A 25,095-nucleotide genomic window follows, 5' to 3' on the forward strand; every position below is an offset into this window, starting at 1 on the left:
ATATTGAATATTTTTATAAAAATAATTTCCTAACGTAGATTTTGATATTCTAACTTTAATAATAAAAAAATAGTATTTCTAAATCATTTTATTTGTTAAGCATTTAGTTATTTTCCCCAAAAAATTGAATTAAACCATTTTTATATTGAAAGTTTGTTGTTTGTTTTATTGAATAATTGAATTGAATCATTTGAGTGTTGATTTATATTTTTATTAATAATTAAATAAATAAAATAAATGAATTTATTAACACTTAAGAGTCAAAAATACATTTTTTAATTAGAACATTCTCTTTAATTCATGGCATTTTAAATTTAAAATATATATAGAAAAAATTAAGTTACAACAACACTTGTATATTTATTTTAAAAGACTATGAATTAAATAATATTGAATTGAATTTATTTTCTTAATACTGGAATAAGAATATCAAACTCTACTGTATGAAGAAATAATTATTTCATGTTGCCACTATTTTCAATAAACAACTCTTTAATATAGATAAAATTGAATTTAACTGTTAAAAAAAATAATTATTGCTTATAAAAACATTTAAAAAAAAGAAGTTTCAAGTCAACATTCTAATGACAATGGTTTACTTTTATAAAATATACGTCAAATATACGTTAAAAGCATGATGAGTTTTAATGAGTTTGACCGAGACGGTCGACCTACTTTCTCTCCGGGGTCTCCTTTGGCTCCTGGTAACCCAGACCCCCCAGATGCCGGTGAACCCTGTCGAGTTAACATTTCCGCTCAGTTGAACTCAATTCGAAAACGTTGCATCAAGAACCAGCACCTCCTCCTGCAGCCGTCACTCACCTTCTCTCCTCGTAGACCTGCCTCTCCCTTCAGTCCTCGTGGGCCTTCCTGTCCCGGCCGCCCGGACTCCCCCTGGACACGGGAGGAAAAGCGGTCGGCGTGAAGGACGGAGACGTCACCGTGTCCACAACTGACGACTTACCTGCTCGCCTTTCTTCCCGGGGAAGCCTGGGGCCTGTTAGAAACGACAGGTCAAAGGTCAGGCTGACGTTTGGTGCATTTTTCAAGATAAAATCGATCTCTGAGATTAAAAAGAAGCGACTCAGGAGCCGAGGACTCACAGATCTGCCGGGCTCCCCTCGATCTCCCTCGTTCCCCTGAAAGAAGAAGCTCGTGATGTCATCGGACGAGATTAAGAGACGATATGTGACGGAACGTCGCCTCCGAGGTCGTCCGTCACCATCCGTCCTCGCTCACCTTGTCCCCGGGAGTCCCAGCCAGTCCCGGCAAACCCTGACGAAAGACGAGTCAAATGAGTTTTCTTTTTGTTTTTTCCATTTTTATAAAACACGACAGGATGTCACGTACTCTTGATCCCGGCGTTCCCGGCAGGCCCAGCTTCCCGGGTTCTCCCTGAAGAAGAAGAAACCATTTTGATAGTTGGAAGCATGACATCCCCGTTTTGTCACTTACCCGTTCTCCTCTTTCACCGACTGCTCCTCGCTCCCCCTGAGACAGAAGGACAAAAGTTCAACGAGGGTTTGAACGATGTGTTCGTCTCGCGCTGGCGGCCATGTTGATAAAAGACTCACCGTGTCTCCCGCGGATCCTGGCTCTCCAGACGTTCCTCGCTCTCCCTGTCGCAAATGAATAACGACAACTCTTACCTTCTTCCTAAGATTCTTCTTATGTTTCTTACTTCGATCCTACCTTAGTTCCAGACGGTCCTGGAGGTCCACGAAGACCCTGTAACCAGCAACACAACATTTATACTCCAGTGATAACAATGACACACAAACATCATTATAAGAAAAAAAATCAGGATTAAACAAAAGTACCATACAGGATATAACATGATCAAAAATACCATACATGGATATAACATGATAAACAAAGTAATATACATGGATTATCTTGATAAAAAAATGAACCATACGTGGCTATAACATGATAAACAAAGTACCATACATGGATATAACATGATAAACAAAGTATCATGCATGAATATAACATGATAAACAAAGTACCATACATGGATATAACATGATGAACAAAGTACCATACATGGATATAACATGATGAACAAAGTACCATACATGGATATAACATGATAAATAAAGTACCATACGTGGATATAACGTGATAAATATAGTACCATACATGAATATAACATGATAAAAAAGTACCATACATGGATATAACATCATAAACAAAGTATCATGCATGAATATAACATGATAAACAAAGTACCATACATGGATATAACATGATGAACAAAGTACCATACATGGATATAACATGATAAAAAAGTACCATACATGGATATAACATCATAAACAAAGTATCATGCATGAATATAACATGATAAACAAAGTACCATACATGGATATAACATGATGAACAAAGTACCATACATGGATATAACATGATAAATAAAGTACCATACGTGGATATAACATCATAAAAAAGTACCATACATGGATATAACATCATAAACAAAGTATCATGCATGGGTATAACATCATAAACAAAGTATCATGCATGGGTATAACATGATAAACAAAGTACCATACATGGATATAACATGATAAATAAAGTACCATACGTGGATATAACATGATAAACAAAGTACCATACATGGATATAACATGATAAACAAAGTACCATACATGGATATAACATGATAAACAAAGTACCATACATGGATATAACATGATAAATAAAGTACCATACGTGGATATAACATGATAAACAAAGTACCATACATGGATATAACATGATAAATAAAGTACCATACGTGGATATAACATCATAAACAAAGTATCATGCATGGATATAACATGATAAACAAAATACCATACATGGATATAACATGATAAACAAAGTACCATACATGGATATAACATGATAAATAAAGTACCATACGTGGATATAACATGATAAACAAAGTACCATACATGGATATAACATGATAAACAAAGTACCATACATGGAGATAACATGATAAACAAAGTACCACACATGGATATAACATGATAAACAAAGTACTATACATGGATATGACACAATATACAAAGGATTACGTTTTTTTTTCGTGTTTTTGTGTATTTCTAATTCCTTCACATCATTGTGTGGTAAAATATTATTATTTTTCCAAAACCAGTCACTAAGTTACAAAGTTGTTTTATTATTTAAAATTTTCCACAATTATAGCAATATTATCCTGGGACCAATTCTTGAAATATATTGTATTAAGACCTTGAAAAAAATCACAATGTAGCTTTTTTCTCTTATTTTTATTTTATTTATTTTTCTTCATGTATTAACTTGTTGCTTTTTTTTTAAATTTTGTGCATTTAATTTTGTATTTCTCTTATGTTGAGAAATTTGATTCGTACATGATTTCATTGATGTTTGAAAGCGTAATGTAAAAAAGGTTGTATTTTTAAAACCCTTTGGTTGTTAAATAATTTATTGACATTCTTCTGTTACAAAAAATCCATTTGACCGTAAAAACATGTTCTTCACGTGACAGTCTGTACGACGTACCCTCAGACCAGCATCTCCGTCGATTCCTGGAGGTCCAGGTGGCCCATCAGAACCATCACCCTAAAAAAAAAGAAAAAGTAACATAAACACACATTGAACCGTTTTTACACTACGTTTCCAGCGCTACCCTTTCTCCCTTGGCCCCTGGAGAACCTGGAGATCCATCTCGACCCGGAGTGCCGGGCTGCCCTGGAATTCCCTGATAAAAAAAAAAATGTAATTAATTTCGCTCACAGAATCCATCTTTACACTTGAGCGTCAGCAGAATGTGGGTCTGAGCTTACTGGGGGGCCCCTCTCGCCCTTATCCGTCACCCCGGTGCCAAATCCTGGAGGTCCCTGTCAGCAGAACCGGGCTCAGAACATCATTATGCATGAGTGCTCCTCTGGACGTCTGTGCAGCCAGAGGACACGCTGGTGATGCTGCGACTCACCCGCTCTCCTGTGCTGCCCTTGTCGCCCTGAAGCCAGAGAAGAAGACGCTTTCATGAGAGAGTTCAGAAGCAACAAATCTGCAGCTGCTCGTCGGTTCATAAGTCATTTCAACCTCTGCGTGTGACGAGAATCTTAATTAATTGTTGAGAAGATTCTTAAATGTAGTGACCACGGATTTATTGGGTCGTTTCTGGGGACATCTAGTGGCGAGTTGCTGCAAGTCCATCTGACGGTTTCTATAGTTTGAGTCTTTCTAACGTGTCCACGGATGGGAGTAAATGTGAGACATAAGACTTTGAAAATTAATTTTGAACACTGAGGATCTATAGCATCGAATCAGACTTTGAATTTAACACTGATTCATTCATGCGTTTAAAATTAAACAGCAGAAAAAGTAACGGTGCATCAAATGTGATGGTTTTTCACATTTTAAGTCTAAAATCTGTTTGTTAAAAGTGTTGGAAATTCTAATTCTGATCGCACATATTTACATTCATACTTTAACACTAAATTATTTACACTGAAAAAGAAAAAGGGCCCTTTTACATTACATTTATTTACATTTAATATTGATTTATATTATATCATTGTTTACACTGAAAATTTGTTCACAGTCAATTATTATTATTATTGCAGGTATTAATTGAAAATAAGAACAACAGTAAAAAAAACAAAAAAACAACATTGCTTGAGTGTACAATAAATCTGGTTTAAAACTCAATTTGTAAAGAAAATTAAATGATAAATTCAAAGTTTGATTTTTATTATGTGAATAATACATTTTAGAAATTCATAACATATATTTTTGTTTGTTACTATAGTTATTTTAATTAAGTCTGTGAGAAATCAAATAATTCAATTGTCTTCTAATTAACATGCAAATATTCCCAGCAAGTTCATATTTTTGTAGCAATAACAACTTCTGTCCGCTAGATGGCAGCAGTCACTAAGTCCTCCGCTGCTAAAGGAACATTGAAATCCGGCGGCAACTGAGGACGAGAGGATACATTGGATTCTAGCAGCTTTTAAAGTTGATATTTGGAAATATTTTGGTTTCAAAGCAAATGAAAGCAGATACGACTTTGTCAGTAAATAGCAAATTTCCTTAATAACGTATTGCTCTCAATCCAGATTAAAAACAGGAATTTCTCCTTCAAAAATTGTTTGCAAATCACGTTATTTAAAAAAAAAATAGATACAAACTAGGGCTGATTTGAAGCTTACAACAAATAAGGGGGGGAAATACATTTCAAAAAATGAGATCCAAGCAAGAAAGTTATGAGAAGAATAAGAAGTCATGAGAGACTCCAAGAAGCTACTGTGAAGATAATTGAGAAACTAACACAACAAGAACCGTTTCCTCACTGTAATGAAAGCATGTTATGTCTGTTGAGTTCCATTGATCTGACACCAGGGGAATCAGAAACAATCTTTTCAATCTCTCCACACAAGAAACTATGACTTGCGCCTCCATCCGACCATAGAGAATGTAGAAAAGCGCACCTTGATAGAAGCCCCGGGTGATCCCGGGATACCTGGACGACCGTCCGAACCAGGGAGACCAGGAAGTCCCGGACTGGCCTTTAGTCCGTCATTTCCTGGCCGACCAGGATTTCCCTTCAAACACAGTCAAGATTCTGATCAAAACAGTCTCAAATCGTGTAGATTAATCTCTTTTTTACCGATATGCCCGGGAACCCTGGTTCCCCCTTTCTCCCTGGAAGACCCCCTCCAGCCGTGGAGGAACCCGGCTCGCCCTGATCAGAGAACCAAGAGAATCGTTTTTCAAACTCTTCATTTTAAATGAAAACGCAACATTTTCTTACTCTTTCTCCTTTGTCGCCCTTCGACCCTGGAGTCCCCGACAGTCCTGAAACGCCCTGAAAGAAACCAAAGTCACAGTCGTGTTCATGATCCGACTTCTCAATTCAAACAGTCTCACTGACCGTGTCTCCTCTGATTCCCGGAACCCCCTGTGATCCCTGCCAAACACAATTTCATCCCTCGCTCACGATCGCTTTCAAAATGTAATTGTGTCTTTACTCACAGGAATACCTTGACCTCCGGGAGACCCTGGTCTCCCTGGCAACCCTGAATTCCCATCAATGCCCGGAAAGCCCTTGATCATATTTGGGATTTGAGTTATTGATCCAAAATGATCCAAGTCTTTGTTTACTCACCCGTTCTCCCTTTTCACCCTTGACCGCCTGCGAGGGGTCGATCGGGATGGTCTGACCCGGAGAACCTGGACGACCCTCAGGACCTCTGGGGCCCTCCCTCCCCGGTTGACCGTCTCGGCCCTGAAACAGACGAGTGTCAGAAGTTTTGTTGGTTTTTTTAAGCATCATTTTGTTTTAAAAAAATAATTAATAACTTCTTTATTGAAATGTTGAAATTGTTGTTTATTTAATAATTACATTTTTTTTTATTGAATATTGTCCAAATTATTTTTTTACACATGGAGTTTGATATTCCAAGACAAATAATTAAAAAACTCATTTTCTAAATTCAATATTTTCTAATTCGTAGCCTTTTGAATTCAATATAAAAAATTGTTATAATAGAAGATTCATTTTTAAATGACATTAAATAGACTCAAAATAGAATTTTAATATCAAAAATGTATTTTTAATCATTGGAATTAGAAAATCAAAACTTTGTTTGGAAAAAAAAAGGATGTATTCATTTTCAATTTTTGAATTCAACCTTTCAAGTTCTTAGTTAGTACAACTGTTCAATAAAAAGAAAACATCCAAAAATTAAATAAATGCTCAATAAAAAATAGATAAAAAATAAAAGAATTCAATTTATTTTTATTATTGTGACAATTTTCACACCGTGTTCTTATTTGTGTTGCAATTAAAACTTCTGGCCGCTGGGGATGAGAGGATACATAAGCTTTTAAAGTTGATGTTTGGAGATATTTTGGTTTCAAAAAAAATATGCAGATTTAAGATTTTAGATTCAACCAAAATCCCAATCACAACGATTTACTCCCATGTGCAATCGTTCCATCACTTGTGAACAAGACCCAAAGACCTGGGGAAGGATCAGTCATCTGAGGATCTCTCACATTTTCTCATTTTCCTTATTTTCCAAGAAGCGTATTTTATCAACCAAAAAACACTTGAAAACTCAGAAGTTAAAAAAAAAAATGGACTCACTGACTCCCCCTTGCGTCCAGGCGTGCCATCTCTGCCTCTTTCACCCTGAGGAATCAAACACAATATCACATCCAGGAGTCTTGTCGATAAAGTTTTGTGTCTTTTATTTTATCGTACCGTGTCACCACGATCTCCTCGCGGCCCCTTTGAAGGGAAAAAAAAGAACATTTTGGTCAATAAAATTGCTGAAAATAAAAAAGGAAACATAAAAAAAGAAGGGCGACTCACCTGAGGACACTGAACGTTGCACTGGTCCGGTCGGACCGTGGTTCCCTGGAGAAAAATACCATCACGAGATTGTTTGTATTTTGATTTAAATGGACGTCATCTCACCCCCGATGATCGTCCGACGCCACAGAGCAGCTGAGCCAGGTCAGAGTGAAGCGTGTCCATCTGCCCGGCGTCACGTATGTACAGGATGTTCTGCGGGTTGTTGTCCGTCACCGCCCTCCGGAGCTCCTCCGTGTCCGCCTGGTCCAGGCCCACCGCCAACACCGTCACACCTGGCGGAGACACCTGAGCGTCAGCCATCTTGTTCCGACTCTCCCGGTCACGTAAACAAATCACCCGAAGCTTTGAGAAGAGCGGCCGCCGCCGTCAGATTATCGGCCGACTTCCTGTCAGCGATGATGACCACGACGCCGGGGACCCCCGACCTCCGTGCGGCCGAGGTCAGGAGGTACTGCCTCGTGAATGTCACTGCCTGACCTGCAGGGGGCGACAAACGCTGAGAATTCAGCGAGGAACTCCGGAGCTAAGGGTGTTCGCTCGAGGGGGGAAAATATAATATTACCGATGTTATTCCCCGGGAAATCGTCGAACGGCGGCACCAGGACCTCTTGAAGCAAACCTTCATAAATGTCGTGTCGATTTAACTGGAACCAAATCTTGGGTCTGTAACCGTACACCATAGCTGCAATCTAAAGGAAAATAAGAGGAAAGTTATTATCAATATCGAGGAGTTACCGTGACACACTTTTCTTTTTTAATTATCACACTTTTAGTGTGTCAAATTAATAAAAAATATATACAACATGATTCCAAACTAAATAACAAGCTCAGACTTGTTCAAAGTTCAAATCTTAACTAAAGACTGCTTTTTTACGTCTAAATGTTTTTTTTAAATGTGTTTTAATGATGTTTTGCTGTTTTAAATGTATCTGTTTAGTGACTTTCAGTGTCTAGAAAGTCAGCTTTAGATAAATGTAGCTAAAAACGTTTGAAAAGTTTTATATATAAAATAATAAATAGTACTTTATATGGCAAACAATGTGATTTTAATGAAACATTTGTTGAATTTCATTTAATGCGTCTCAAAAGGTTTAATAGGTTTGGAAGCAAATTTTACTGAGACTTATATTCTACCGCCAAATTTTTGGGTGATTAAACATGTTTTATGTCGATAGAAAAAAAATGTATTACTGTAAAGCATCAATATAATGTACTAGAAGATGTTTGGGGGAAATAATATAAGCAAAAGAGGCCAAAAATAAGAATATTTTATAATAATAAAGTGCAAATTAAAATGGTTTTGACCAAAACAAAATATTAAAAAAAAAATGTGATCTCACAACATTTAGCAGTTAGCTTTAGCCCATTTGTAGCTTAGCTTTAATATATTTTGAAGTGGTTCACTGGATCAAGTAAAAACACAATACAATTTTCAGCAAGTTGCTTACAATAAGAAAGTTTTATAATCTATTTACTATCACTAGATCTTGACTCGGTAAAAAAAACTTTTTTTAAATCTAGTAAATAATTCTAAATCAGTTGAAGCTAACCAGCTTGTGAAAAACATACGCACACAAATTGTCGACGTGGTTAAAACTTATTCAGAGCCACATGTATGAACATGTGAAACAAACACTAAAAATGCAGTAAATAGAGAGAGAGTCGCTGTCACTCATGGACATCACTTTCACTTTTATTAAACAAGAATCTTATCATTTAAGAACTTCAGTTTTGTGTTATTGTTCATGGTTTACCACAGTGAAACAATATATTATAAACTACACTTTGAGATGTAAGAGTTTTGGGTTTTTGTTGGCGGTTGTTTTGGGTTTCCTCGCTAGTTAGAGGGCAGAGCATGCATGAAGTAGAACCATTGTTTAAAATGCGGTCGTACATTGTACAACGTTCGAGCCGCGCACAGACCTGTGAGCCGCTGGCTTCTATAGAACTCAGTGATCCGGCTGCACTGGTGAGAAGGTCCCGTAGAGGCTGGGCCAGGTTGTACCGGTCGGTCGAAGCCGGTACCACGAACACAACATCGAGACGCCCACCGACACACACTGACGCACAGAGGACACGTCGTCAATGTTTGTCTGTAGTAAAGTTGAAATCACCAGCGAGTGTTACCGGTCCGCTCGTAGACCACGTCTTCAGCTCCGGGTCCACCTTCGAAGACGGGCTGAACGGTGAACTGGTAACGCCGACCTAAGCGAAGTCCGGTGACGAGATAAGAGTTGGACGACGATGGCAGCGTGTACGTGATCCCTCGACCTCGGTCTGAAAATATGAATTAAAAAGAAAAACTTGATCAACCACTTCGCAAACATGTTTAGCGTGAAATGTAGATTTGCCTGTAATGTCTCTCCAGCGGACGATGTACTGAGAGGCCCCGGGGGTCGGGGTCCAGGCCATGCGAGCTGAATTCTCGGTCAGGTCGTAAACCTTTAACGTTCTTGTAGAGGGGGTCGTTACACCGGCTGAAGAAAACACATTCAGTAAGAAGAGCAACAATAATTTGACATCATGTATCGTCCCTTCATGATATAATACTTCACTTCTTAACATACTACAGTCCATAAGTACCTGTCACACTGGTCCTACATTTACTTACGTGTGGACACTCTGACCGACACCGGCGTTCCTTGGCGGTTCTGGACTATGGCCGTGACCTTCACCTCATATTGAGCACCAGGGTCAAGGCCGTCCAATTCCACCGTCGTCACATCTCTACCGACCAATCGAGTCCTTTCAACACCGCCTGAATCAAAGAAAACAGGTTTGGAAACTGCTCAAAACCACAATAGAAAGAACTAGATCAGGAACGTTCATGGTATGTCCCAGCTACCTCGGGTGAGAGGCAGGGGGAACACCCTGAACAGGACTCACACAGAGACGGATAACCTTTCATCCACAGATTCCATATCTGATTGCCATGAAAAGATGGAGAATTGTAACATGCCTTTGCCACCATTTGGGATGCTAATTTATTAGCATTGATGTGGCTAATTCAATGTAGCAAAACGTAGTACTGTGTACGAGACGGTGTGAAATTAGTTGGCAAAAATGAGATTGAAATAAACAATAAACAATGAACAAACTATATTTGGTCTTAACCATTGTGTTATCCTCAGGGTCATGGTGACCCGAAGTCTCGAAAAAACAAATTTGTGGTATACTTTGTGTTGCATCTGGGTGGGATACCCCAAACACATTGGGTTTTTTTTCAAGCCTTCGGGTCACCTTGACCCTGGGATGACACAAGGGTTAAAACTCAAATATTTGGTGAAAGCTTGAAACCCTGATTTAAAGGGCAACACCAGATTATTTTACCAGTCAAGGTCAGAGTCATAAAAAAGTGTAAAAACCAAACTTAACTAAGGATTTATGAGTCAGATTATTGTCTTTTCATTGTCTGAGGTTCAATATATATATTTTTTTATTATTATTTGCATGTCATTGTCAATACATTTTTTTAAAGTTTTTTTTAAAGCAAAAATAAATGATATGTGCTTGTGTTGTGAAAAAATAAAGTGTTATCGATATTTTCTTTCATCTGAAAAGACAATTAGTGTATCCTCTTGTGCTCAGTCATCGCCGGGATCTCTTTTTTTGTTCAGCTGCGGAAGAAGTAATGACTGCTGCCATCTAGAGGCCAGAATTTTTTATATTTTTTTATTTTATTTCTCAATATATCTTAATTATCTGTGTTTGTGCTCCTTCACCAAACACATCCCTTCAAAGTCAGTTTCCTATTGGAAGTCTGTGTATACTTTTGTACTTCTGACTCCTTTAAGAAACATCTTAAGACGTTTGTATTTGTTCAGGCTTTTCCTTGATTTTCTGGAACTCCTGTTGTGTTATCAGTTTTTATCTTGATCTTTAAAATATATACTTTATTGAATATTGTTTTGATTGTTTAAGCTCTTTGTGACCCTGGTCTGGAAAAGCGCTATACAAATAAAAATTACTTACTTACTTCTGTAGTGTGTGTACATTTACTTATGTTTATTGTTGTGGATATATTTTTGATTTATATATTTATTATTGTTTTTTTTATAATTTTCATTCTTAATTCTTCTTTTACGATTATTATATTATTCTTATTAATAATATTTATATATATAAGTAAGTAAGTAATTTAAATTAATAGATTGCTTTTCCAGACCAGTATAGTTTTATTATTACTTGTATTTTTGTAGTGTGTGTCTTACAATGCGTTTCATATTTTATTGTGAACTGCTGTGACAAGTTGAAATGTGAAAGAATAAATAATCTAATTTTCTTTATTCTGTATCAGGCATCTTCATAGGTCACTATATTGTTGCTCCTAAGCTTTGGAACGATCTTCCTCTCTCTTTGCGCTTGATGGATCTACTGACTCCTTTAAGAAACATCTTAAGACGTTTCTATTTGTTCAGGCTTATCCTTGAATTTCTCGAACTCCTGTGTTGTTCTCAGTATTATCTTGATCTTTAAAGTATGTACATTTGAGTATTGTTTTGATTTTTAAGCGCTTTGTGACCCTGGTCTCGAAAAGCGCTATATAAATAAATATTACTTACTTACTTACTTATATTAGCATTAACATGGGGGCCACGTCATACGATTTGTTCTTGAGTCACTTCTCATCAGCACTTGGGGAACAAAACCCACCATCAGTTCTCCTCCACGTCACACGGTAGGCCGTCGCTCCCTGAACACCGACCCACCCGACCCGGACCGCCTCGCCTCTGGATTCTTGGATTTGCAAGGAAGTCACCGTTTCGACGCCTCCTCCATCAGAGTCTGCAGCATCAAAATTAGGTTAGGTAGAACTTTATTGATCCCTCAGGAGGTCTCCTTCGGGAAAATGTCTTTTTTCCAATTAGACACAGCAACACAGCAATTATTCATAAAAATAAAAATAAAATAAATAAAAGAACAAAGAGAAATAAAGAGAAAGAACAAGATGATACAATCTAAGTCTTAAGATAAAGAACATAGATCAAAGAAAAATAACAAAGGCAAAGGATACAAAGACTAACATAGAACAGAACATAATAATACTTTTACTCCACTCCTGCCCCCAAACTCAGAATTGTACAATCTAATAGCCCGAGGAATGAATGAGTCCCTGAGTCTATTTGTTTTGCATCTGGGAAGGAGCATTTGCGCCACTCCATTGATACACACAATATATACACGAAGAAAAACCTTTTCTAACATCACCTGTTCTGATCTTCAGGGAGGCCGGACTTCCTTCTCGGGAGCCAATCAGCGAAGAGACGTACACGTTGTAGGCGGAGTCCGACTGAAGCCCGTCGATGGTGAACGACGACACGTCGGCGGGAACGTTTCGAACGGTTTCCCGACCGTCGCCGTTGCGCCAGGAGATCTTGTAGCCGGTGGCCCTCGTAGACGCGGTCCAGGCGATGAGCGCCCTCTGGGACGTCACGTCCAGGATGCGGAGGTCGGACACGGACGCGGCGTAAGCGATGGTCCGCGAGGACAGCGTCGCCGCCTCCCCGGTCTGCTGGTCGATGACGGCCGCGACTCCGATCACCAGCTCCAGGTCCGGTTGTAGTCCGTCGATGGTGTAGTACGTGGTCTCCGTCCCCAACACCCGGGACTGCTCTGCGTCTGTGGAGGCGTCCATTGTAATCACAGAGGTTTTTTTCTCCTGGAAACGTTGAAGCCATTCAAGATACTCACTCCCGCCTTGTCTCCATATCACTTTATATCCCGTCGCTCCGGGAACTCGAGTCCAGGCGATTCGGACTCTCTTACTGTTGACGTTCACGACCCTGAGGTTCGTCACTCGGCCGACATTTTGCTCTGGAGTTCAAAGAAAACTTATCTGCACTGGCCTAGAAAAGTGAATATAGCGGAGAACAGAAAGACTTTGGCCAACTTTGAGATCCATACATGGATGTAATGATGGACAGAATATAAACTGTATCCATCAGAAGACCCCACAGATAACACAAGGGATATTATAAACACATTTGTTATCGGGCCTTCGGGTCGCCGTGACCCGTGGATAACACAAGGGATACCACAAACACATATGTTTTAGGGTTATTCGGGTCAACTTGACCAAGAGATAAGACTAGGGATACTACAAACACATTTGTTATCAGGGCATTTGGGTCACCTTGACTCTTAGATAATACAAGGGATAACACATACACATTTGTTATCTGGAATTCAGGTCCCCTTGACCCGTAGATAACACAAGGTATATCACAAACATATTTGTTATCGGGAATTCAGGTCCCCTTGACACATAGATAACACAAGGTATATCACAAACATATTTGTTATCGGGAATTCGGGTCCCCTTGACACATAGATAACACAAGGTATATTACAAACATATTTGTTATCGGGAATTCGGGTCCCCTTGACCCGTAGATAACACAAGGTATATCACAAACATATTTGTTATCGGGCCTTCGAGTCACCTTGACCCAGAGATAACACCAGGGATACCACAAACATATTTGTTCTAGGGTTATTCGGGTCATCATGACCCTGAGATAAAACAAGGGTTAAAGGCCGTATGGATTGTAGCGTCTGTTGTTTTTGTGGTCGTTTGTTTTGGGTGTGTAAAATATAAAACTGTAAAATGACTAATGAATAAATATATCATAAAAAGATAAAAAATAATTGAACTTGTCTGATATAAAGAATTCAAGTGTTGCACTCAAAAAACAAGGCAGTAGAAAAAGATAGAACTGAACATTTTTAAATCAAAAACATTCCCTAAATCTTAATCAGGTGACATGAGGCTCTTCTGTCCGTATTTATCCAACCCTAGTGAGGTCTGAGTCAAACTATAAAACTCACTTGATTAGAATATTCTGACACTTAATAATATACTGTATTATTCATCATGACTAAATGAACGTTAAAGTTCTTAAATAACATTATTTTATTTTAAGTGCTCCTTTTTAAGAGCATGTTTCGCCCCCTTTAAAATGCATTATAGAGAATATTGACAAATGAAAGTGTTTTTCAAGAATGTATTCATGATATTTTAAAATAAAATACAATTTTTAAATAAATTACTCTAACCTCGACTATGGTCACAAGTTAATTATATCATATTTCGGCCATTTCCTCATCCTTTTGTGTACTTACATGGTTGTGAAAAAGAAACAAATAGGCCCCTATATATAATAAATACAAAGATTGAAAGAATACATTTTATAACAGTTAAATTAATCCCCTTTATGGTGTCACAATGGGGTGATGGGTTTAGGGGACCCCTATCACCTACAACAGGTAAACTTTCTCCCCAAAAATATCCCAATCTTTTATTTTTTATTAAAGAGACAAAAAGTCTGTTCTAAAAACTTCTTTAAACACACAAGTGTTTACCTGGTTTGATGTACACAGTGACCGGGTCTCCCTCAACGTTGCCCACCAGAGCCGTGACCTTCACAGCATAGGAAACACCTGAGGAAAGGTCTCTGAGGTCGAAGGTGGTCTGGTTACCAGCAGTGACCTGCACCTGCTCTGAGCCCACTGCAGAATAAACAACTGGTCAATAAAGACGCAGAAACATCGTGGAAAGTGAAAAGAAAAAGAGAAGGACAAGAAAAAACACATTTCCTCCTGCAAATCTTCATTTAATAACTTCTGAAAATAGTTGAATAATCACGTGTAAACTAATATATTTAATGCTATTGATATGTACAAATAAAGAATCATTAAGTCTCGACAATAGTCAGCTCAGCTAGTGCGTGAGTTACGGTGGCCTGGAAGTGCAAACAACAACAAAAAAAAGAATTACTAACAAGAAACTTTTCAAACTTTTTAAAAGCGTATTTAAAGTTAGTTTATAAATGCGTTTCAAATGTTTTTGTTCCTTGGCTTTGTACATTTGTTTTGCACCGACCGGTCAACGTAATATAGACAAAATAAAGTCACTGTCTGACTAATACCAAAGTTGTCCACTAGGGGCCGCACGGAGTCCATTTCATTCACATTCAGGTAAATGACTGGTTCATCCTGTTTGCTCCTGTGTTTATAGAAACGGAACTGAACTGATTTATGGAACTCATTCTCATATGGACTGAAGAAAACTGACCACCATGACAACAGTAAATAAACAACTTTGAGTAGAATATTTGTATTTAAATGCTGTTGCTTAAATTAAATTAAAAAAGTTGTTTAGGTACTACACAGTAAAACAATAAAATATTGACATAAAGTGAATTTACAGAATTTAAAGATAGCATGACAAGTTTGTAACCGCTTTCATTCATTTTGAAACCAAAAAAAAATGTATCCTCTCGCCCTCAGGCATGATAAGAAGTCTTACCGTCTGTGTTTGTGATTGTGATTTGATACTGCGTCGCACCGGCGACTCCGATCCAGCCCAGTCTGACGGTGCTGCCCAAAGTCTCCACCACCCTCAGGTTAGAAACGCTGCCAATGGGCTGCGAGTCTGAAACACAACGAATACACTCTTATCTGAGCCGAAAGATTTTCTTAAACGCGCGGCGGTCGTGAATGAAATCAAAGGTCGCCCCCTGGCTGACCTTTTGAAATGGTGGTCACGGGCGTCGCCTCCTCTCGACCTTCGTACAAAGTGTAGAGAGTGATGACGTAGTCGGTGCCAGGCTGGAGGCTGGTCAGCTCGTAGCTGCTCGAGTTCGTGGGGAAGGACAAGGTCTGCACCGGACCCCCTGCGGACACCATATCACGGTGGGATTGAATCGATTAATAAAGGTGAATATGGTCTATATGCGTGTTATTTGCAATTTTATGCTCAACTTCTGACCATCTGCTCGTCTCCACTCCACACGGTAGCCTTGAGAAGACCTGATGACCCTCCAGTTGAGGCGGATGGAAGTGGTGCTGGTGCTGAAAGCCTGGAGGATCTGCGCCTCCTGACGCTCTGCCAAGAAATAAACTTTCATACGTTAGACATGTAACCTATGATTTACAACTGTTATTGACATCATACATATAATATTCAACAGTATTCATCATATTATCTCTCGGTCTCTTAAAACAATGTTGAATAGAAATGAATGATTAGAGGTCGAAGGTGAAAGGAGCTCCTTGGCAGAGTTATGTACAGTCTCTGTGCTTTTCTAGTTTATTTTCTACGTAATTCAATTAAAATAAGTTTAATCTATTTTTACAAATTCTCTTTTTAAGTTGAAAATATAAAAAATTACGTTCTATTTTTTATTGAAACTTTTAGTTTTTTAAGCTTTAATTTATTTGTTGACTAATTTAAGTCAATACTTTCTATATTTAAATGTTTTTATTTCATAATTCAATTAAAACTAAAATATTTTCCAAACAAATTATTTTATATTTTTTAACACATAGAGTTCGATATTTTAATTTCAATAATTCAAATGTCAAATTAACATTTTTTATTTCACAATTCAATACAAAGATTTTGGTTAAATAATGTTGTTTGCTTTTACGTTGTCATGTGATCGTCTACTCGTCGCATGATTGGTCGAAAGTTTGATCTAGTAGCTCGGTAATCTTTCGGTATCGTCTTAATTGGAATTCAAAAATTAAACTCAATGTTTGAAGAAAGTAATTAACTCATTTAAATGTTTTAATTCAATTATTTAAGATATTATTCATCAATTTTAAAGTCTCCAAGTTTTTTAATTATTGTTATTATTGGAATTAAGAATATTATACTCTATACTTTATGTGTAAAAAAATGTATATATATTTAGAAAAAATTAATTAAATGAAATAAAAAACCTTTTAATATTAAAAACAATGGAATAAAATTATGCAAAAAACAAAATTTTAAAGGGAAAATGAAATTGTAAACATTTGAAAAATAATGCTTCAAAGTGTGTGAAAAGTCACAAAGTACACTTTTACCGTCATTTTCATAGTTGACCGTGGATCTCGTACCTAACTTGAACCTCTTGGTGACGACGGGGCCCTCGGTGTTGCCGTCATACAGTGGGATGACGTTGACGAGATACTCCGTGTTTGACTTCAGTGCAGATAAGAGGTGATACTCCTGCCCTCCGGGGACTTCCACTGACTCCACATCTTGACCTGGGGAGAGAGAAAAAAACAAAACAAACATTTGTTTTTAGAGGAAATTCCAACTGAGTCCATCGCGTTGAGTCGTCACGTGGCGAACCTGGGAATGGACCCCAGACGAGACGGTAGGCTCGAGCGCCGCCGACCCCCCTCCAGCGCACCCCGACCCTGCCCTCGGACTCCGTCTCCACCGACAACTGCTGCACAGCCTCCAGACGCACTGACGCAAACGAACACACGGCGTCAGGAAGATCTTCTCCACAGATCTATCCGTCGAGACATTGAATCGAGAAGATGATACTCACGGGTGCGAGCGTTGAGGACCAAGGAGGAGGCGGAGTCTGTCGAGGCAAGCGGGTAAAGGTTGATGACGTACTCGGTGTCGGGCTCCAGGGACTCCATGGTGAAGGATGTGGCGTCCACGGCCAGAGACTGCTCCACCAGCTGCGACGCCGGCTGACCTGGACGTCCAACAACAACAACAGTTGGTCTCACTCCGGAAGATTCCTCCAGGACTTTGGATGAAGACGAATAGCAAAGGAATTCTTTGTTTTGGAGTCTATCCCAGCTACTTAGGGAAGGAGGCAGGGGGTGTCCACATAAATAAACAACCACCCACACACTCATTCTTTAGTGTGTGTTTTGGCAAGAATCTAGCGCATCACCATACAGAGTAAGTAAGTAAGTAAGTAATTTACATTTGTAGGAAACTATAAGATGTATTGTGATACTGTAGTAACAAGTATATATGTGTAGTATTGTCGAGTACTTGACTCTGGTGTTGCACAATTTACAGACCTCATGACTCTTGACGAAGTCGTAACTACTTTCATTTGTTCTCAAACATAAATATGTCCAAACTTCAGCTTAAAAAGCTGCTTTAGTCGACCGTATCCTCTCGTCCTTAGTCATGACAGGGATCTCGCAGGATTTTCATTGATACTTTAGCGGCAGAGGACGTTAGGAATGCTGCCATTTAGTGGCCATAAGTTAAATGGCAACACAAAAATTAACAAACACCTTTTATATTTGCATGTGAACTGTAAATAACACAAAAATATGTATTTATATACACATTTTATTGAATTACAAACCATAAAAGAAACTGAATTTAAGGCAAAAATTTAAAATACATTTTTAAAATATATATATTTTTTATTGTTTTTAAATCGTTACAGTGCCGTTGGTTATTGATGCGGCAAAAACCACGATGGCATCTTGAAGTTGAACTTTTGTCAGTTTTAAGGGGCCGTCGAGCCAAAAGAAGGAAGGGGTCAAATATAGAGTTTGATGGGAAAATGTTGAGTAGAGTAAATAAATAAAAGGACATTTGAAAATTGGCTTAGGTCTTAATTTGATTCTGTACAATTTTACTTTAATATAATAAAAAAACATGCATATTCCATATATTTGACCATTTTAATTAATATACATTAAATGCAAAATTTTGCATATTTTGCCATAACAAGAAAATCCTAATTTGCCTTCACAACACTGGCAATAACAGTTTCTAATTCTGATTGTGGCGTAATTTAACTTAATTTTAATAGTGTAATTTATTATTATTTTATATACATTTTATTCAAAAGATGTATACACAAGCACTGTGAAAAGTCAAAAAAGAGGGGAAAAAAATATTTATAAAACAAAGATTTTTAGGTACAAAAATTCTGATAAGGAAATGACATTAAGACTGGCGGTAAATAAATTGTGTAATCTTAGATTTTTGTATACATTTCATTTTAAAATATCATATAAAAGCACTATGAGGCGGACGAAAAAAACGAAGAAACAAAACAAGAGTTTGATGGAGTCAGGTTTGGTTTCCCTGCATCCAGTTTTTCAGATGGAATTTGAACCAGACAAATCATTTTAATCTTTAAAAATGGCTGCAGGGTTTTTGTTTCAGGACTTTTATCCTTCGTTTCTGTCAGTTTTGTGAGTATTAATCGCTCCTAAATAACATTTAAGAATAAATACAACTTTGTTATTCGACCTCAGCGGCGATACTGAATTATTTTTGCTCAGGTGTCTGACTGAGAGCAGCTCCACGAGAGTCTGGCGCTCCTCAAACGTTCAAACTTGCCCTCGGGGGACGTCTTTCTCCACCGGAGTGGAGCTCGTTGACAACACTTTTAAAGTTTAAACTGTTACTCTCCGGGACACACCCGATCGCTCGTTGATTTTGTTCTTGAAGAGTGAATGAATCTATTACTAAAATGTCTTTTTTTGGGGGGGTTGAAAAACCCTTCACGTTTCAAAAGGAACCGGCGAAATCGCAACATCTCTAAACTGCCACCAGCTGACAGTTTCTACTTGAACGTCTTCAGTTTGACGGCGATCCTTCACGACGACAAAGAACTCACTTGAAAATATGAAGCTGCAACCAGGAAGTCAAAAAGTCTTACCGAGAAGTCCATAGGTCAGTCTGTAGCCCTGCACCTGAGAGGAGGGTCGGTCCCATCCGACCGCCAGAGAGAAGAACCCGGCCTGGACCAGACGAAGAGTAGAAAACGGCGGCAGTTTTCCTGTGTGGACAACGGAGAACCTTCTTATAACATCAGGATGTTCCAAGTTCTAAATCCACTCACGGGTCGCTTGCTTGGCGGAGACCGACTCGCCCTCGCTGTTGGGATACTGAGGAAAGACGGTGACCAGGTAGTCGGTCCCGGACCTCAGCTGTCGTGCAGTGAACGCCCTCTGATTGGCAGCTAGGGTCTCCTGCAGGTTCAGACACTCGGTTAAGTTCACTGCCAAGCTTTAAAGTCCAAGACAAGATGTATCTTGAATCAACGTTGGCATCAGGTGAAACCGAACCCATCCACAACATGACTTTTCATTCCTTTATTTTAGGACAAACGCAACATTCATTATGAGACCTGAATGAGTCCTTGTCGGCAGCAGAACGTCTAGAGACTTTAAAAACGTAAGGGAAATCACTAACTAACTAACTTGTTCTAGTTTAATTCACTATAATGTTTTCTTAAGTATTTTTAATTTTTTTTTCCATTTGATCTTATTGGAAAATTTATTTTTAAATTTAATTTCAATGTAATTTTTCATTTTATTTCAATTTAATTCTCCAATTTAATTACTTTTTTTATTTTATTTCACAACCATGTTTAATTCAATTTAATTTTCTAATTTGATAACATTCAAAAACATTTAATTTCAATTTAATTGTTAATGCAATTTAATTTTCTAATTTAATTTAATTTCAATACATTGTTTAATTTAATTAATGTTCTAATTTAATTAAATTGTTTTAAATTTAATTTAAACATTTAATTTGATTTCCATTTAATTTTTAATGCAATTTAATTTTCTAATTTAATTTAATTATTTTTAATTTAATTTCAATACATTTTTTTATTAAATTAATTTTCAAATTTAATTAAACTTTTTTTAAAATTTAATTTCGATACATTTTTTAACTCAGTTACATTTTCTAATTTAATTACATTTTTTTTCTTAATTAATTTTAAATTAATTTCTACTTTTATTACCAGCTTATTTATTTATTTCAGCTTATTACTCTTGTTTTAATTCCCAAATCATGGCAGTCATTTAATTCCATTAACTTGATGGAACATGTGCAAATTGTACAGGGTTTTTTCTCAGGGTCAAGATGACCCAAAGGCTTGAAAACAAATCGGGCCTTCGGGTCACCTTGACCCTTAGATAACACAAAGGTTAACTTGATTGGACCATGTGCAAGTTTTCCAGTTTGTATTTCTTTCAACCCTTGTGCAGATCAGGGTGACCCATGGGTCCAAAAACAAATGTGTTTGTGGTATCCCTTGTGTTGTCTCTGGGCCATTTTGAAACGATGCAATTGCCATTAAAGTTTCGACTCACTTGTCGCAGCTCTGCGGTGATGGGTTGACCCAGGCCAGAGAGCGGCACGTACTTGACCACATAGCCGCTCACCGGACCCAGCGCCGGATCCCAGCGGAATCTCAGAGAATCCGACGTCTGGTTCGTGAACTGGAGGTTCGAGACGCCCAGATACGCCTCTAAGAGAAGAAGAACGTCAGGGCAAAAAAACCTCTCATTTGAAGTCGCTTGACGAACCATCGCTGGCGTAGACGCCGCCGACTTTGGTGCAGAGTTGAGGGCTGACGAGGGGAAGAAGCGTGTTCATCAGCTTGAACTCCCCGATGAAGAAGGTGAAGTCTTCGTTGGGTTCGGAGGAGATCTCTTTGAGTTCGCTCCGGTCGGCGCTCTTGATGCCTTAGAGTGAGATCACAGATGCTTGGACGCTACAGCGGCGCTATCGTAGTTAGCGTGCTAGCTTACCGACGGCGAAGACGTAGACCCCCTGGCCGCGCAGCTTCTGGGCCGGCTCTCGCACGCTGTCCTGGGACTTCCCGTCCGTGATCAGGATCGTGATCTGAGACCAAGATTTGGACGTTTATACAGCAGAACGACGGTCGAGCCACGAACCCTTCTTTACCTTCGGTACGTTCCGACTGGACGAAGGGTTGAAGAAGTTGTCGGAGACAAATTTTAAACCTGCTCCGGTTCGTGTGTTTCCACCTTTATAGTTCAGGTTCTGAACCGCAGAGACCACCTGAGAGTTCTCTAAGTAGGTGTTGAAGGTGAATTCCACCCTGGAGAGAAGAGAAGTTATTGACTCAGATTTATTCGGTTTCTTGATTTTTTTGTTGCGTTTTCCACCGGTGATGTTATAGTGAATGTTCTATTGCAATATTTTTACTGTATACTTTATATATATACTTAGCAACACTATATTATAAACTTTATATATATATATATATATATATTTTTTTTTTTTTTTTTGCTTTCAAATCATATTTTAGTTTTATCATAGTTATTATATGGTTTACGTTAAAAAAAAAAGTGTGTTTTAAATTAAGTAATTCGTGTTAATTTAAATTTACATGCAAATATCAAAATTCAAATATGTTTGTTTCATTTTTTAGTTGAAATTAAACCTCCAGACGCTACATGGCAGCAGTTTTCACCTCCTCAGGAGTTAAAGGAAGTATGAAATCCCACGTCATCTCTGCGATGACTGAGGACTAGAGGATGCAGTTGACTCCATCAACTTTTCAAAGATAATGTTTAGACATATTTTGGTTAAAAAATGAAGTCATCGGGCAATACTACAAATTTATCCTTGTTCCTACATTATCACAATAAATCGGATTGTACTGTGTCATGTCGCTTCTTCTTCTTTGGCATCCCAGAATGCCTTGCCAGAATCAAGACTGAAATGAATGGCGGCTAAAACCAGGAAAATGCAGAGCTACAAAAGTGTATTTCCTTTGTTAATAAAGTTGTGAAAATTACGTGGTTGTCTTAGTTTAATGTCATTTTACAGAATACATACCTCTTTGTAATTCAACTTTATTAAATATTTTTCTTTAATGAGCTTCAATGAGCTTTAATTTGTGACGTTAACTGTAGGTACGGCTGGCGTTTCCTTTTAACATTAGCTTAATGGTCATGTTAAGATTTGATTTCTGCCAAATATCTGTTTTTGTTGTGGTTTTTCTTTACAGATAATTTGGTTGAATATCTACTTACAATAACTTTAACTAGCGTTTAAGCTAATATTTGTAAGTAAGTAAGTAAGTCATTTTTATTTATATAGCGCTTTTCCAGACCAGGGTCACAAAGCGCTTAAACAATCAAAACAATATTCAATAAAGTATATACTTTAAAGGTCAAGATAAAACTGATAACACAACAGGAGTTCCAGAAAATCAAGGAAAAGCCTGCACAAATGTGGAATATTATCTCACCTGGAGGTCTCGCTGTACTGAATCATCGCGAATCGTATTCCCGACTCGCTCACCAAGCTTCCAAATTGTTTTACAATCCCGCCGATGAAGCGCTTGACCTGCAGGAAGTTGGACTTTCCAATACTTGAAGAGCCGTCGACCAGGAAAACGATATCTGCCGCCTGCACGTTGGTGCACCTGCCTGAGGTACAGAGATCAGTTTCAAACACATGTTCAGATCAAATCATCGATCAGAACGTTAGACTTTACCCTGAGCTTCACTCCACGACATGGAACACAGGAGGAAAACAACGGCGCACTTCAGAGAACCCATCATCACAACCTGGAAGAATAAGAAGGTTACACTCAAATGCAGCTGAAAAACTGAAAAAATAATTTGAAGTATAAAAAGTAGTCAATTAAACTGAACTGTTACCAGTTTAATGAAATACCACAACGGCAGTAACTTGCAAATAAGGAAAAATAAAAATGGAAATACATAATGTGGAAATTATAATAAAACTAAATAAATAACAATACATTGAAATTACCATTTTCTTTTTTAATATTTTTATTTTAAAGTGTTAGATGTATTTCCTTTACTTCTTTATTTACACTTTACACTGTATTTATTTTGTATTTTTATTTGAATTTGCATTCATATGCATTTCCAAATGTTGCTGCTGCTGTTATTCCATACAGAAACAAATTCAAAAGATGAAAAAGGATAAAATAAATAAAGCTCAATTAATAAATATTCTCATTGAAAAAAAACACTTTAAATGTATTTAATAAATGGATACCATTTTTGGGACTTGTGTCTTCCAAACTTTGGAAGGAAGCATCTTTTTTCAAGGCAAAAATGTATAAATTGCTAATGCTAATGACCCAGCGTTTTTGACCCAGAGTAGGATGTGTTTTCTGGCATGACTCGCTGGAATAGCAAACTTCTCGCATCAGTAACCTTTAGCAGCTTGACATTTTATTCACTTTTTCACATTTAGAATGACATGTAGACAACTTTGTCGGATTGTTTCTTGTTCTACATCATATCAACAAGTGTCACAGTGTGAAATTATGGACGGACCACATAACTATTTAATATCTCAAAAGAAAATAGTTTCAAGAAAAAGTTCAGGGCATTTAGAAACTAGGATATCATTTATCATAAAATAAGTTGTTATTGTCTGTATGTTTTGGATTTACATAGTTTGCATACCCTTTTTTTAAGGAGATTTTTGCTATTTTTAAACCAAATTTTTAATTCTTTCCACCAGGTTTTTACCAGAGAAAGTGTGTATTTTATCAACTGACAATCATAAGCATTTATTGGAAAGATTCTATTCTGTTTCTATAAAAATATATTTAGAAAATGTCATCAATTATGTTCCCCTCAATGGATTAAATACTTTTAATAGCAGGACACAATAAAAATACTTCTGACTGACGTGAAACAGATGAAACAGAGTCTCCTCATTAGATTCCTCAGAAACAGCAACTGCTAACTTCTCTCAGATGTCGACAGAACAAGAAAAACCTCACACCAGGAACACGACGAACCAGCAGCCGGAGGTTACCGGGCTGATTGCCCGACAGAACATGATAGTCTTGGTCGGAACGAGATCGTAAAGAACGTAAACATCACGTGAAACCACATGATTTGTACCGTCTGTGCGTCACAGTGAGGCCACTTGAAAGACACCATTGGAAACATTGACTTGACTCAATCATTCATGCTGTATTTAGGATTACTGGACTTTTTCTTTATCATTAACAATTATTCTGTTTGAGGTTTGCAAAGGTTGGTAGTTCTCGTCACGACTGATTTTGACATTGATTACTACCGGTTGAAATACCCAGTGTTTCCCAGGTATCTTAAAATAAAATAGAAAAAAATCAAGTACCGCAAAATCCGCGAAGAGAGAAGATTAAAGTCCAGGTTGATTTGCCGAAATGTGTATT

At 37.7% G+C, this 25,095-nt stretch overlaps 1 protein-coding gene across 3 annotated transcripts in view; it reads right to left on the reverse strand.

Moving 5' to 3' along the window:
• The window catches only part of col7a1 (collagen, type VII, alpha 1), a 73,806-nt gene that overhangs the window by 42,526 nt on the left and 6,185 nt on the right, over positions 1–25,095 (reverse strand). For all 3 annotated transcript variants that reach the window (XM_087800055.1, XM_087800056.1, XM_087800054.1), the window contains exons 2-48: positions 23,404–23,476; positions 23,155–23,335; positions 21,840–21,996; positions 21,683–21,776; positions 21,458–21,616; positions 21,242–21,399; positions 19,975–20,104; positions 19,792–19,911; positions 17,689–17,844; positions 17,484–17,603; positions 17,246–17,395; positions 16,131–16,247; positions 15,889–16,035; positions 15,669–15,794; positions 14,723–14,869; positions 13,052–13,174; positions 12,569–12,979; positions 12,014–12,145; positions 9,972–10,118; positions 9,712–9,837; positions 9,488–9,637; positions 9,284–9,420; positions 7,923–8,049; positions 7,697–7,837; positions 7,463–7,632; positions 7,358–7,402; positions 7,247–7,273; positions 7,130–7,174; positions 6,146–6,265; positions 6,013–6,084; positions 5,912–5,947; positions 5,792–5,845; positions 5,648–5,722; positions 5,469–5,582; positions 3,965–3,991; positions 3,816–3,869; positions 3,659–3,730; positions 3,532–3,591; positions 1,693–1,728; positions 1,575–1,619; positions 1,456–1,491; positions 1,351–1,395; positions 1,240–1,275; positions 1,104–1,139; positions 965–997; positions 823–894; positions 676–735 (exon numbers count right to left, since the gene is read on the reverse strand). In XM_087800055.1, coding sequence (XP_087656181.1) covers positions 676–735; positions 823–894; positions 965–997; positions 1,104–1,139; positions 1,240–1,275; positions 1,351–1,395; positions 1,456–1,491; positions 1,575–1,619; positions 1,693–1,728; positions 3,532–3,591; positions 3,659–3,730; positions 3,816–3,869; positions 3,965–3,991; positions 5,469–5,582; positions 5,648–5,722; positions 5,792–5,845; positions 5,912–5,947; positions 6,013–6,084; positions 6,146–6,265; positions 7,130–7,174; positions 7,247–7,273; positions 7,358–7,402; positions 7,463–7,632; positions 7,697–7,837; positions 7,923–8,049; positions 9,284–9,420; positions 9,488–9,637; positions 9,712–9,837; positions 9,972–10,118; positions 12,014–12,145; positions 12,569–12,979; positions 13,052–13,174; positions 14,723–14,869; positions 15,669–15,794; positions 15,889–16,035; positions 16,131–16,247; positions 17,246–17,395; positions 17,484–17,603; positions 17,689–17,844; positions 19,792–19,911; positions 19,975–20,104; positions 21,242–21,399; positions 21,458–21,616; positions 21,683–21,776; positions 21,840–21,996; positions 23,155–23,335; positions 23,404–23,470 — 4,893 coding nt within the window. In that variant the 5' untranslated portion in view covers positions 23,471–23,476. The remainder of the gene's footprint in view (positions 1–675; positions 736–822; positions 895–964; positions 998–1,103; positions 1,140–1,239; positions 1,276–1,350; positions 1,396–1,455; positions 1,492–1,574; positions 1,620–1,692; positions 1,729–3,531; positions 3,592–3,658; positions 3,731–3,815; positions 3,870–3,964; positions 3,992–5,468; positions 5,583–5,647; positions 5,723–5,791; positions 5,846–5,911; positions 5,948–6,012; positions 6,085–6,145; positions 6,266–7,129; positions 7,175–7,246; positions 7,274–7,357; positions 7,403–7,462; positions 7,633–7,696; positions 7,838–7,922; positions 8,050–9,283; positions 9,421–9,487; positions 9,638–9,711; positions 9,838–9,971; positions 10,119–12,013; positions 12,146–12,568; positions 12,980–13,051; positions 13,175–14,722; positions 14,870–15,668; positions 15,795–15,888; positions 16,036–16,130; positions 16,248–17,245; positions 17,396–17,483; positions 17,604–17,688; positions 17,845–19,791; positions 19,912–19,974; positions 20,105–21,241; positions 21,400–21,457; positions 21,617–21,682; positions 21,777–21,839; positions 21,997–23,154; positions 23,336–23,403; positions 23,477–25,095) is intronic.

The sequence above is a fragment of the Callionymus lyra genome, chromosome 10, assembly GCF_982586985.1.
Source record: "Callionymus lyra chromosome 10, fCalLyr1.hap1.1, whole genome shotgun sequence".
Taxonomy (NCBI): domain Eukaryota; kingdom Metazoa; phylum Chordata; class Actinopteri; order Syngnathiformes; family Callionymidae; genus Callionymus; species Callionymus lyra.